Raw genomic sequence first — 15,363 nt, 5'->3', positions numbered from 1 at the left:
CGAATCGCCTTCTTTCCCTAATGATTTAATGAAACGTAAAAGCCGGGCTTCGCACGGGAGGGGGAGGGGGGTAAACTGAATTCAGACGAGGATTATTTTCGAGAACGGTACAACGAACTTTCTTGTTTCTCTAATAATTAAATGAAATACCAAAGCTTCCGCGCTTCGCGCGGGAGGGGGGGGGAAGCTGAATTCAGACGAGGAATAAGAGTCGAGAACGGTACAACGAATCACCTTCTTTCCCTAGTGATTTAATGAAAGGTAAAAGTTCCGCGCTTCGCGCAGGAGGGGTGGGGGACTGAATTGAGACAAGGATTAAGAGGCGAGAACGGTACATCGAACCGTCTTCTTTCTTAAATAATTAATTGAAATTTCAAAGCTTCCGCGCTTCGCGCAGGAGGGGGGTGGGGCGGGGGGGGGGAAACTGAATTCAGACGAGGAATAAGAGTCGAGAACGGTACAACGAATCGTCTTCTTTCTCTAATATTTTAATGAAACGTAAAAGCTTCCGCGCTTCGCGGGGGGAACTGAATTTAGACGAGGATTATGAGTCGAGAACGGTAGAACGAATCGCCTTCTTTCCCTAATGATTTAATGAAAGGTAAAAGCTTCCGCGCTTCGCGCAGGAGGGGGGGGGCTAAATTGAGACAAAGATTAAGAAACGAGAACAGTACAGCGGATCGTCTTCTTTCTTAAATAATTAATTGAAATTTCAAAGCTTCCGCGCTTCGCGCGGGAGGGGGGGGGGGAGGGGGAAAACTGAATTCAGACGAGGAATAAGAGTCGAGAACGGTACAACGAATCGTCTTCTTTCTCTAATGAATTAATGAAACGTAAAAGCTTCGGCGCTTTGCGGAGGAGGGAGGGGGAAATCGCCCCTCCCCCCATTACTTCAATGCTGGTCACCACTACGTATCAATATTTGGCTCCAATTTTCAAATTTAAGCCCCCCCCCCCCCCCCCTAAGAAATCCTGGATCCGCGCCTGCACTGTAACCACTGTTTCTTAATTCGGCTACAAGTTCTTTGTACCGCTCGAGCTTTCTCGTGTGAGCAGAATTGGTGTTTGTTTCAAAGGGCCCTGTTAATTCGATCAATAGCATTAAATTTGTTTCATTGATTCCAAAATAACGGCGAGATCTGGGCGTTGGGATGGTTCCGCCCGCAACAGTGAAACCCTGAATATCGGCATAGACTTGTTCGTGAGGGAGGAACTCTTTCACAGTGCGATAAATATACCTAAGAATATTACTGTGCCTCCATTCGTATCTTTCAAGAAATGTTGGACAGTTTGCTAGAATATGGTGAAGGGTGCCAGTTGTAAGTGGGCAAAAAGGACAATAGCTTGTTTGTCAGTCTTTTCCCACACCTGTAAAGATTTGCGTATGATGGCAAAGAGTCAATACATGAGTTGGTTACAAAACTTAATACCCTCTTTGTTAAATTGTAACATCATGGATTTCTATGTGAGGTTTTCGTCCTCCAAAGTCAGTAGTTTCGCAATCTGGCCTTGGCAAAGCAATGGTTCAACGGACTTTTCCCAGTACGTTGATGCATCGTCTTCTAATACATTTTTGACACTCTTCTTCACCACCTTCCGTGAACTATTATTAACATGTACCGACAATACAGCCTATATACTGTTTTATTAATGAGATATATCTCGAATCAAATCAACCTGAGTGATGTTATCGGACAACTCAACAATATCAATCTTCCGTTCTCCCAAATAATCCTGGGAAACCGATCGGTCTATTTATACACGAAATGTATTACTAAATTTGGCGCATGGCTTAATGGTGTTGGCACCAAGTTTAATTGTGTAGCCTCGTTTGAGACAATACAGCCTTTATACTGTTTTATTCATGAGATATATCTCGAATCAAATCAATCTTACTGATGTTTAAACATAATTTTTGGCTTACACCCAGTAAATAAGATCGATTGATCGATCGCTCGCCACAAATATGTTTAAATAATTAAAATTTCTCCCAGGCAGCATTACATTTATACTTAGCGATGTTATCGGACAACTTAACAATATCAATCTTCCGTTCTCCTAAATAAATGACGTGAAAAATAAAAAAGGGAAAGGCAAAGAAAAGAAAAAAAGAAAAGGAAAGAAAGGAAAGAGAAGAGAAGAAAGAAAGAGAAAAAAGAAGAAAAAAGGAGAGGAAAGAAAGGAAAAGAAAGGAGAAAAGGGAAAAACGACGAGAAAAAGGAAACAAAAGAAACGGGGGATGAAAGACAGGAGAAAGAGAGAGGGGGTTAGAGCCTGAGAGAAGAGGGGTGGGACTAAGAGAGAAAGGGGGATGTTGGGTGGAGTCACCACGTCGAGGGGGCGACAAAGATACGCATAGACAATTTTGTTGCTGTGTCGGGTCCGCTGTGTCGGTATGATTGCTCGATCCTCGTGTACTATATCAATGCAGAAGTTTGAAATCGGGGAGATGTATTATGTCGGTCGGCCGGCAATTTTTTTCCCCCTACGAACTGTGTCTTTTTATCGGACAAAGAAACATTTTTGAAAATTCAGACAATGATTAAGAGTCGGTAAAACGAATCGTCTTCTTTCTCTACTAATTTAATGAAAAGTCACAGCTTCGATACCGCGTTTCGCGCAGGTGGGGGTGGGGAATTATATTCAGACAAAAATAAAGAGTCGAGAGAGGTACAACGAATTGTCTTCTTTCTCTAATAATTTAATGAAACGTCAAAGCTTTCGCGCTTCGCTTCAGACAAGGATTAAGAGAACTAATTTAATGAAACGTCGAGGCTTCGCGCGGGAGGAGGGCAACTGAATTCAGACTAGGAATAATAGTCGAGAGAGGTACAACGAATTGTCTTCTTTCTCTAATAATTTAATGAAACGTCAAAGCTTCTCGCAGGAGGGATGGAAACTGAATTCAGACAAGGATTAAGAGTCGAATACAATACAACGAATTGTCTTCTTTCTCTCATAATTTAATGAAACATCAAAGCTTCTGCGCTTCGCGCGGGAGGAGGGGGGGGGGAACTGAATTCAAACAAGGATTAAGAGTCGAAAACAGTATAACTAATCGTCCGTCGTCTTCCTTTTATAATTAAATGAAACGTAAAAGCTGCGTTTCGCGCGGGAGGGGCGAAACAAGAATTAGGAGTCGGGAACAGTACGCCGAATCGTCTTCTTACTCTAATAACTTAATGAAGTGTCAAAGCTCCCGACGGAGGGGGGAAACTGAAAAATAACTTAGTTCCTTGCCCCGGGTTTATAGGGTTAAATTTTTAGACATTGGGAGATTGGCATTAATATATTTGTCGGTAATTGGTGGCTAGTTTTGTCGGTAATCGGTGGCCTATCCACCCCCGTCCCCACACCACTGAAAAAGGTCTAGCGACGCCTTTGATAACAACACAGTTTATACACTCGAGATAATTTTTGCAAGTACTACTGGTGAAGTACCAGACCACTGTCTTTGTGCATTATGCAGCAACGGGCATATAAAACGTCTCGCGTCGAGATCACTTTTCTCTAACTTCTACCCAATCAGAAGGCCTCTTTTTTCCAGGAAGTGCCGGTGGACATTAATGCGCCACATGTGGTTCTCCAATTGCAAAAGATCCCTACTCTTGGAGGGGGTAGGAGAAAGCAATTTTACATCATATAACTCCAGGAAGTGCCTGGATATGCCCCTAATAATGTTCTAAAATTGCAAATGCTTCCTACTCATGGAGGGGCCCGGGTTCGTATCACCTCCCAGACCCACCCCCCGCTTGGCCGCTTCGCTCCCTCGCCGCTAACGCCTCGCTTTGTCGCATCGCTCCATCGTTTTTCATAAATTTCACGCCATGCGATGTTGTGCTCCCCCGGTAAGAAATTCCTGGATCCGCCACTGATATTATCAGCCCAAAGAGGGAGATAAAAAAAAAAGAAAAGAAAAGGTTTCCGACCAACGGACACATATGTTCTGGCACTTAAAGGGCAAATACAACATTTTTTTCGGAGGCCTCATCCATACGAAAATCCATACGATTCGAATTGAGGACGGAAGATCACCTGATTTTCAGTGTATAATTATTATAAGTAACCTCGGTACTTTGATATTTATGGGGCTCCGCCCCTGGTCCTCGCTTTGCTCTATAGCTACCTGAACTTAAATAATTTAGCCCCCACCCCCCTCCCCAATTTGAAAAAAGTTCCGCGGGGCCTGCATGTAACATGTAAGAGGGATGGTGGCCAAGATTTTTTTCTTTCTAGCTGCCCCGCCCCCCCATCAAAAAAAACATTTTTGCTCATTAATTACGCCACTGCATGGGCGCGCCCCTCTCGTTAATCTAATACGCTCCCTCGTCCCTCGCATTTCGTCTCTCTCCCCCCCCCCCCCTAGTTGTGAAAAGAAATCGCCGCCCCTGAATACAACATTCATTTCATTTTCCTAAAATCTAAGGAAGGCCTATAATTATTATAGTCGTTGTAGCACGTATTTTTTTTTGGTTTTTTGCTGAGATCGGTGAGATATACCGTTATCGACCGAACGGTGTCTGTACGAGTGCGAATCGTATGATGGGCGAGATTAAATGATACCGGTTCATTCGTCTAAAGTCTTCTCGCGTGTAATCTTTATGGTCATGTGATTCATGTAGACTGCTACTGATCCGATCAGTTCAGAATTTTCAGGAGAGATTAGCTGCACGTAAGTCAGTATTTTATATCATTATTATAGCCACGTAATTAATTAAATAATTGAATTTTTACGTGGTGGAAATTTTATTGCCTATAACTTCATTAAATACTTTATTTAGTAATGCTTTTGGTATGAATAATGATGAATAAAGGTTCGATTTCAGGATTCTGAATTTGACTTGGCATGATCATCCAATTTCCATTGAGAAGAATTGCCGAAACAGGTGAATGAATTGAAGGATTAGGAAAACATACCCCGCCCCTTTTTTTCTTCTTCTTCCTTTAATTAAATTGAGTGTTGGAGCTGGAGTGGGACAGTGTCTGAGCGTGTGAATCATGGATCTAGCCTATAGGTTTTATTTGATATCAATCACTGTGACTTTGTGAGTGATTTAATCGTCCATGTCCATGATGTCCAGCCAGATTTACTTTGCTTCGCATGGTCACGGTAAAGAGTCCTGCATTTTGGAGTTCACTAGACACTAGATTCTAGTGGACACTTCTTCTCATACAAAGCATTTGAAATCGGTCAAGAGTTTAACCCAAAAAGTGAGATTTGATACTGCAGGGCTCGACTTTATCGGGAGCCCGGTGGCCATTGGCCACTGAAACCCCTGCGGGCTCCCTGAAAAAGTGCTTGAGGAGCCCCGGCTGGCTCCCTAAGTTTTTCTAGTATCAGCCACGAAAAATGCTGTTTCTTACCAGCACTTTAATCCATGTTTTAATCCATCTAAAAACCCAAATTCCGCAGTCAAAATCATGAAATATGCGCTAGGCATTCCAAGGCACAATTGGCTCAACTCCAGCGCGAATAATGAGTTGCAAAAGAAAACACATCGAGATCAGCAGTAGGGGCGCTGGTCCGAGAATAAGGATCGTCTTCATAAACGAGGATCGTCTTCGTAAACACGGACCGATGCGTCCTCAAAAATAAGGACCGTCTGCATTTTTGCAGACGTTTCATATTTTTGATCGGTGCATTGGCGATGCAAAAAACGGATTCTGCAATGATTTTCTTGATGCATTTTACATTGACATTGTACAGAGACTTTCACATTATAAGCAATAAATCCTTGGGAAGACGGACAACCCATAAAAGTAGACGGTGAACTAGGGTTATTTTCCCCCGGGGAATCCATTTTTGGCATCGCCAGCAGGCCGTTCTGTAACATGAAACCCCCAGAGCACCGATGAAAAAAAACGTCCTTAAAAATGCAGACAACCCTTATTTTTGAGGACGCATTTTGTCCTCGTTTATGAGGATATCCTTGTTTATGAGGACGATCCTCATTCTTGGACCAGCGCCCCTACTGATCAGTGCAGGAATGCCATGCATGGTAACGTTATATCTCCGCACTCGTAACGAGTGCGCAATACATGCTGCATTGTATGTCGGTGCACTCAGAGAATGTACACACTAAGACAAACGCACGTGGTCGCTGCGTTGCCAGAGCTGAGTGTATGTTTACGTCGACTCGTGTTTGTGATACATGTGCGATTGTGATCGTGAGTGCTTATTCTTCAGCGTGCGTACCTGGATGGACTTGATTATTGTTTGAACATAATTTTACGAACTACAAACTTCAAAGGCGTGTGTAAAAAGGGGTTGATTGTTGTTTTGTGAACATATGTACGAATTAGGGAGATTCGTAGCCAATCGTTAAAACGGCGTGTATAAATGGTCAAAGGGACTGAAAAGAATAAAATATGGAATAAAAAAGTTTGACTTGAATGTCGTTGGACTAACTTAACGGCAATCAATAAATGAATTTATTATTTCTTTCATATGTTTTCGCAAGGTTTGTGTACTACTATAAACTGTTGTGTGTTTTTTTCTTACAGTTTATGTATTTCACAAAATGTTTTTATTGTAAACTGAAAGTAATTTAGCCTTCCATGGGTTGGCTGTCATATAGTAATACGTCATTTGATTAATTAAAAAAAAAAAAGTATTTGACTATTTCAATCACGTTTCGTCTGCTATTACGACTGAGCTTTTATTTGCAAGATTTCATTCATGAAAACAGTGAGTCACGTCGACACTTTCAACATAGTGCCTGTGTTGTTTGGTAACGATTGCACGAGAAATATAATCAATGACTATATCTGATTCTCATTCTGATAAAACCTAAAGTCCAATGTTAGACTGTTACTGTAGCCAAAGGGCTTCATAATAGTTGTAAGATTAATTCTTCAGTACAGTCAGTTAATCCTCATGGTCACATTTACACTTAATAATACACCCCTCCCTGGTCCCGGCGCTGATGATTATAAAAAAAGGTATCGTGACGGTGTGTTTTAATTTTTTAATAGTTAATGACCATTATTATGACCACAAAAAAAACGTGATAAACTTGGGCTCCCTGAAACCCCTGCGGGCTCCCTGAAAAAGTGCTTGAGGAGCCCGGCTGGCTCCCTAAAAAAAAAGTAAAGGTCAGGCCCTGTACTGGACTGATAGCGATTTGCTTACCTTCCAGTCAGTGCTTCCACATGCTCCTGAAGTGATTAGATCTATAATTAATTAGGGACCAAGGTGTAATTAAAAAAATGCTAACGAGAGTTCGCGATATTGGTTTTGACTGAAATGCAAAGAAACTATTTATGCGTTGCTAATTTGATACGTTGTTTAAGATTAATAGTGATCATCAGTGTAGAGGTGTCGTGAACGAGTGGATACGTTGCTGGACTGTCGATCACAAGGTCCGCGGTTTGAATCCCGGCGCGACACTATCCTTTGGCAATATATTCTACATTTGCCACACTCCACCCAGGTGAAGTAAATTGGGACCAGTATGAAGGATTTCCTTGAATGCTGTGAGCACCGAAATCGGTAGCCTAGCAGAGCCAGGGTAATATTGGAGCGCTTTGAGCACCTTGCAGGGTGGATATGTACGCTACATAAATATCCAATATTAAATTATTATTAAAAAGGCACGCGCCCAGGGAGTTTGCTAATTCAGCACACTCTGTACATGTACTTAATACACTAAACAAATTGCTATTATCGAGTGCCTTATCAGGGTAGCACAGCTATTGATGTTTGTAATAAAGCGCTTATATGAATGTTATTATTGATTATTGAAGAGAAGGTTGAGTTCCGGGAAGAGGTAAACAATAATTTGTGAGCATTATCAATAAGTGGAAGAACATCAGAGAAAATATGTCCTATGAAATGCATGGCTCTTCAAATGCCTTAATATTCTAAACATGGCATGTAACATCATACAAATTGGGACAGATTTTTATGCCACATGGTTGTGTAGTCCCTTATGCATCTTTCTGTGTACAGTGCTTGTAACTTTATCAAGACTAGGCCAAATTTCTTATCATTTTGATGATTCCAGACCCTTGCAGTACACACCAATACATTGTACATGTACAGTATATGCTAGATGATCAACCTTTTCTGATCGTTCCACAAAGTTTCTTTCACAATGCAATCACATGACCAGAACTCAACTGTATCTTTAAGTCTAAGTTTATTTCTGTTGTGATGCTGTAATAGATTTTTTTCCTTTTCATTGTTTTCAGAACGGGAAATTTAGTGAAATCATTTCATCATGCTAAAAGTGGCAGACAATGAGAAAGAGAGCAAGTATGGCTACGTCTTTGCTGTGTCAGGACCTGGTAAGTCTTTCTCTAAAATTCTCTGAATTGTACTTGTAGATTAAAAAATAGATGAATGCTAACAGTGACACCACCACATGCACCTTGTTTCCTCATCTCATACATGTAGAATTCAGAGATGCCAACCAGTACGATAATAAGAGTGAAATACAATCTTAAAATCCTAAAATACGAACTTTAATTGAATTTTTTAATTTTTAATTTTTTTTTTTAAACCCAGCAGAATCTCATAAAAACATGTACAAGTAAACCCCAACAAAAAGTTTGCTTTACAATTTTCTCATTAAATTTTTAATGAAAAGCAAACATTTTTCGAAATTTTACTAGCCCAAGGCTGACGGGCCAGTGGTAGTGTCAAGTTTTTGTGAAAATCTGACTTTTGAGGATACTCAGTCTGTTTTTTTGTGTGTCAAGAGGTTGGCATCTCTGAGAAGTGTCATAGTCGAGTGGTTTAAGCACTTGACTTTACATTGTATATTCAAAGGTCGTGGTTCGATCCCCGATACGGCACTAATGTCCTTTGGCAAGGTGGTAAATGGGTACCTGGTATGAATTAATTCTTTGAAATGCTAGAGCGCTGTAATGGCAGCAAGGCTAAAGCCGGGGTAATAAAAAATGCGCCTCAGAATAGAATTTCTAGATAGACGGCGCTATAGAAATGAATTATTACAATTATTATGTACATGATGGTGATGATGGTGGTAATGGTGGTGATGGTGATGGTGATGATGATGGTGTTGGTGATGATGGTGAGGATAGTGGTAGTGATGAAATGTTGTTAATGGTGATGGTGGTGGTAATGGTGATAATGATGGTAGTGATGGTGATTGTAATGGTTGTGGTAATGGTGATGGTGGTGATGGTGTTGGTGGTGATGATGATGGTGTTGGAGATGATGGTGATCAATAGTGGTAGTGATGAAATGGTGATGATGGTGGTGATGGTGATAATGGTTGTGGTGATGATGATGGTGATAATTGTGGTAATGGTGGTGATGGTGTTGGTGGGGATGATGATGGTGTTGGTGATGATGGTAAGGATAGTGGTAGTGATGAAATGTTGATAATTGTAATGTTGGTGGTGATGGTAATGGGGATGGTGGTAATGGTGGTGATGGTGTTGGTGGTGGTGATGGTGATAATGATGGTAGTGATGGTGATTGTAATGGTTGTGGTGCTGGTGAGAATTGTGGTAATGGTGATTGTCATGATGATGATGATGATGTTGTACCAGTATACATGTACATGTATGCATGAACATACATTCAATTTACCAAAAGACATGATATTGAAAAGATATTGCAAGGTACAATCATACAATGTAATGTATCAATTCTAAAAACATACTTGACCTATATTGTATACTTTCTGTCGATATAGAAGACATACGGTACATGTACATGTACAATGTACAGAGTGTACATATGTACATGTACATGTAGTTTTGGAAATACAGCTTTTCATATCAATATTGTGAACAACTTGTTACATTATAATTTGAAAGACAGTTCCAATCTACATGTACATAGACTATATGTCCTCAGCTGTTTACACTAATTTACTGAATTTTTTAGGACTCTTGAATATTTACTATCCTCAATTTTTCCTACATGGAAAAGCAGATGTTGAAATATGATCCTTGTGACCAGGAAATTAATTCTGCACCTGTGTGAAAAAAGTGCCTTCAAGATTATGATAGTGATAATACAATCACAATGCCAGCCCTTTTACATCTGTTCTACATGTTGTGTGGCATACATGTGTGTAATATAGTAGTCCTTCGATTCTAGTATTAGATGCTGGTATACGAGAAAGGTGAATTTGGCCCACAACCAGTTTGTTCTACAATCAGTTCTTCTACTACCCAATTGGTCTATTCCCATTTGGTCTACACCCAGCCTGTCTACTATCCACATGGTCTAATAATCATGTTGTCTACTTATCATTTGGTCTATTGACCATTTAAGCAACGGTAATAGTCATGTGGTCTAATTTCTATATATCTCTAATTAGATTTAGTCTAATAACCAGTTTGTCTAATTCCCAGTTTCCATAATGTCCATTTTCTCTACCATCTGTAAGATCTAATGATCATTTGATGATGATTATTATTATTATTTATAATAAAAAGATTTTTAGAGCATATGTATGGATATTAGACAAAATGGACATTATACAACATGGGAATTAGACTGACTGGAAATAAGACTACCGGTAAATGAGCAATAGACCAAATGGTTATAACCGGTAGACTTATTTTGAGGCAAGACCAAATTAAAATTAGACCAAATGACTATTAGCCTGATTGGTCATGAGTCCAAATGATAAGTAGACAACATGATTATAGACCATTGTGGGTAGTAAACGGGCTGGATGTAGACCAAATGGGAATAGACCAATTGGGTAGTAGAAGAACTGATTGTAGAGCCAACCTCAATAAACCCATCTGTATCCTACTATGTTGTGTTGCATACATGTACATGTGTGTTAAAGTGGTTTGTTAGATTCTAGCATTACATTGTAGATGCTGGTATACAGGAAATAGCGTGTATCTGTACTTGTGATTTCCTGTGTGCTGAATCAATGACTAGAAATGAAACATTATATAATCCACAGATATTACTCACCTCCTTTTCCCATTGGATAGGGCACTTTTATGTAATATAATGTTTAGAAAATATTTATCAAGCATGGTTGACATGTTTTTGAGCTTTTGCTGTTTACCCCATTTCATCTTTAGATGGTTCTGAACTTCTGCAGGCATTCAATTTCTGTAGGGCACATTCCTATATTACAGAACAAATAGGAAGAATTGGAAAGGGCACAAAAAAATCTCCAAGGCCAGTGAGAGGGGCATTGAGGCCAATCAAAGGGGCATCCATGGCCTTGGTGGCCTTGGATTAATTCAAGCCCTGGTTCTGCTTGATTTTAGTGTTCAATCCTTTAGGAGGGAAAAATTGTTGTAGAATATTTTTGTATGTGATCTTTCAATGAAAATGTATTATATTCAATGAATCAAATCAAATCTAATAATACCGGTAATAATGATAATAATAGTAATAATGATGCTACTACTTTTACTACTACTACTTCTTATACTACTACTACTACTACTACTACTACTACTGCATACAATTAGTAGAAAAACAAAAGTAATATCTATACATTGACATGTACCTATGAGAGTACATGTATAGTTCTTATAGACCTCAACAGGGTTTTCCTTCTTTCTGCTCTGTCATTACTTGCATCATTGCATGTGGTGTTTAGGATTATAAGTGAAAAAATTAATACGCCAAATGATAAAATATGGTTCGTTATTGTTTTCACAGTCCAAGATGTAACCCCTTTATTTATTCATTGTAGTTAAGCTATAAACATTATTGTACAACATAAAAGGATAAAAGGAACCAGAAAATAGGACGAATCCAAATCGAGCCCGGTACCCTCCAACATATGAAAAACACTGTCACATTTGAAAATGCCCCATTGCATTTTACTATTGCACTTCACCTTTCAATAACTCACCAAATAATTTTAAAGGCATTGTTTAACAATTTTCCAGTTCTACAATTTATCTAAGATCTATGCATGCCCTATGTGTTATCTGTGTCTGTGATATGGTGAAATATTGAAGACCTAAAAAATTGGGCTTCAAAATGATAATGAAGTGCTTCAAAAAAGTAAAAATCTTTGAGGGACAGGTTTTATCATACTCATTTCCCCAACTAGACTGTGTTATTAATAACCAATTCCAATCATAAATATCTTGATAACAAACATGTGATTGGCTTGTAAAAGTCATGAGATTCATTTCTGACCTAAAGCCTGCTAAAGGTTTATAATTATTATTGCAGCATGAACTAAATCCAGGATTTTGTTGAGCATCAGAGGCAAGTTATCTAATACCTTTAATAAATTTTCTATTTCTCTCTCTTTCTCTCTTGTTGATTATAGTTGTTACAGCAGAGCGTATGTCCGGAGCAGCTATGTACGAGCTGGTGCGTGTGGGTCACAGTGAGCTGGTAGGAGAGATCATCAGACTGGAAGGAGATATGGCCACCATTCAGGTCTACGAAGAGACATGTATCCTTTCTCAGTTATTACTATGTGTAGGCGTGTATCAGTGGGCATTTGTAGAAATGGTCACCTTTCAGGCCTGTGCTCCCTTTTTCAATTAATATGTAGGGCAGTGTTAGTGAGGGTTTGTAGGTATGGCCACCATACAGGTTTAGAAAGAGACATGTATCCTTTCTCAGTTACCACTATGTGTAGGCGTGTATCAGTGGGCATTTGTAGAAATGGTCACAATTCAGGCCTGTGCTCCCTTTTTCAATTAATATGTAGGGCAGTGTTAGTGAGGGATTGTAGATATGGCCCCCATTCAGGTATGACAACCAGTGTATCTCATATTGATGTACATTGAGTGTACAAATATACCATAATCTGATTATAACTCTCAAACTAATGCTCATAGAATAGTGTACCCGTCACAAGAGGTGGATTATTCCTGGCACACTCACCATCTTAGTTTTTTAGAAACATTTCCTAAAAATACATTTCGATAGGGGTTACTTTCTGGGTCAACTCTGGGAAGACAGTATTTTTATTTCCTGTGTCTCCTGTAGAAACATGCTGAGTGAGATATTCCTTAACAGTTCCTTGACCTCTCACAGCTGGTGTGAGTGTTGGTGACCCTGTCCTGAGGACGGGCACTCCGCTGTCCGTTGAACTCGGACCGGGGATCCTGGACAACATCTTTGACGGGATCCAACGTCCTCTCCAAGACATCAACGACCTTACCCAGAGTATCTACATTCCACGTGGTGTCAACGTCAAAGCGCTCAGTCGCACCAAGAAGTGGGATTTCAAACCTTATCCAGGAATCAGGGTAGGTCCAGATAGATTGGTCCAGATAGATTGGTCCAGATAGATTGGTCCAGATAGATTGGTCCAGATAGATTAGTCCAGATAGATTGGTCCAGATAGATTTGTCCAGATAGAGTTGTCCAGATAGATTGGTCCAGATAGATTGGTCCAGATAGATTGGTCCAGATAGATTGGTCCAGATAGATTGGTCCAGATAGATTGGTCCAGATAGATTGGTCCAGATAGATTGGTCCAGATAGATTGGTCCAGATAGATCCAGGTCCTATTATGTTTATCGGGCAATATCTTCTGCAATGCATGACACCACATAAATTCCAACGGCAAATGGACACCGAAGTCTTACAATCATTTCTGTGAGAGATATAAAAACACCTCCTTTTTTACAGCTTCCTTGACCACTTTGGATCAGTGTGAAACCCTGGCTCTCTTTGCAATGTATTTCTAGCTCTCGTTTGTTTTACTCTGTAATTAGGGTTACCCAGATAAAGATCAAACTATTAATGAGAAATTTCCAAAAGGAAATGGAACTAAACTAGATGCATATATTTTGCAGTTACATTGGCATTTCTAAGATTCATATATATCCTAAAGATAATATATCTGCCTCAAAATTATGCAAATGGTGTGTCAACATGTAACAACAAATCCAATTTCTGCTTGAGCTTTTGTTTCAGACGCTGCACTAATAACAACCATTTTGTTACATTGATTTTACTTTGACCTTTGACCTGTTGATGACCTTTAACCCTTGTACAGGTTGGCAGTCACATCACGGGTGGTGATTACTACGGGACGTGTCCTGAGAATACCCTGATTGAGCATCGCCTCATGCTACCCCCAAAGGCCAGGGGTACAGTTACATGGATTGCAGAGCCAGGTTTATATACTATCACGGTGAGTGTGGAAGCCCATTCGGCCTACCTTAAAGGGCTGTAGCGTGACGAGACTATGCGTCTTCCCCGAGGCCCACTTGGGGAAAATCGGGTATAATACGACTACGGATGACGCGACCGCAGTAGGCCTACATATTCACTCACGTACATGCAACATACGCAAAACCGAAGTGTGAGGAGAACTTCGGTTTGTTTCACGAACGCTAGCGCGCTTACCTAGTTAATCAAGTCTATTCGTTAACGCGCAGTTGTTCAAAAGAAGACATAGATGGCCTCAACCAGTATTTCCCATGCTACAGCCCCTTTAACTGTAATATTGTGAAATCCCTCACCCCCATCCTGGGGCCATATTCTGAACACTATGTTATCTTTATACAGTAGGCTAACGGTTGCACCATATGAGAGAGGGAGGATTAGACTGAAAAAAGACTGTTGGTAATATTTCTTGAGTGTGTGTAGCCCTGAGAAGGACTGTTGGTTATCCTTCTTGAGCTTGTTGTTCGAAAGAGAACTAGCGCTGGTAGGAGAGGATGTTATCTTTGTTGTTAGGGAAAATTATGTGAATTGTCAAAACAAACTGAAAATACCTTAAACTAAAACTTTCATTTGGTGCTTGCGCAGATGTTTCTTTTAAACTTGTGCGAATAGGGTCAGCTTTGGGCAGACATTGTCCTGATTTACTCTGACAATCAACATCGTTATTCTTACATCAAAGATCTATAACAATCGTTTTCAGAATACCACCAGAAGATATGCCCCCTAAGTATGTACAGTCAAACCTGCTTTAGTGACCACCTGTCTACAAAGACCAGTATACAAAGACCACATTTTTAGTTTCCCTTGAAAATGGTTTCTCATTGAAACATGCACTAAAGGAACCTGTCTACAAAGACGACCCATCTACAAAGACCACTTTTTGTGTTTCCCTTGGGCGGTCGCTATAGACAGGTTTGACTGTACAAGTGATGAACAGAATTATAAGAAATCTGGATATGGAATGAAAAAAATTTGCTTCTATTTGTGATAATTGAATATGGCCTTCTTCATTTTCGCGCAGGACGTTGTCTTGGAAACAGAGTTTGACGGCCAAAAGACCAAACACACCATGCTCCAGGTATGGCCAGTACGTACCATCAGACCGGTCTCAGAGAAGCTCCCAGCCAACTACCCCCTCCTCACTGGACAGAGGGTTCTGGATGCTCTCTTCCCGTAAGTTCCGCTCCTTATTGATTCAACCTCCTCAGGTCTGTTCACATACGACGCACTCACTATGCACATGACGGCCAAAGAAA

General features: G+C 40.1%; 1 protein-coding gene across 1 annotated transcript in view; it reads left to right on the top strand.

Moving 5' to 3' along the window:
* Positions 1-4,550: 4,550 nt before the first annotated feature.
* Positions 4,551-15,363, top strand: part of LOC115918118 (V-type proton ATPase catalytic subunit A-like) — a 28,490-nt gene continuing 17,677 nt past the window's right edge. The window contains exons 1-6 of the mRNA XM_030977825.1: positions 4,551-4,672; positions 8,194-8,289; positions 12,246-12,374; positions 12,965-13,179; positions 13,935-14,072; positions 15,129-15,280. Of these exons, the coding sequence (XP_030833685.1) occupies positions 8,223-8,289; positions 12,246-12,374; positions 12,965-13,179; positions 13,935-14,072; positions 15,129-15,280 (701 nt within the window). The 5' untranslated portion in view covers positions 4,551-4,672; positions 8,194-8,222. The remainder of the gene's footprint in view (positions 4,673-8,193; positions 8,290-12,245; positions 12,375-12,964; positions 13,180-13,934; positions 14,073-15,128; positions 15,281-15,363) is intronic.

This window comes from Strongylocentrotus purpuratus, unplaced genomic scaffold, assembly GCF_000002235.5.
Source record: "Strongylocentrotus purpuratus isolate Spur 01 unplaced genomic scaffold, Spur_5.0 spur5_scaffold_1, whole genome shotgun sequence".
In the NCBI taxonomy this organism is placed as follows: Eukaryota; Metazoa; Echinodermata; class Echinoidea; order Camarodonta; family Strongylocentrotidae; genus Strongylocentrotus; species Strongylocentrotus purpuratus.
This window is presented reverse-complemented; position numbering and strand designations above follow the sequence as displayed.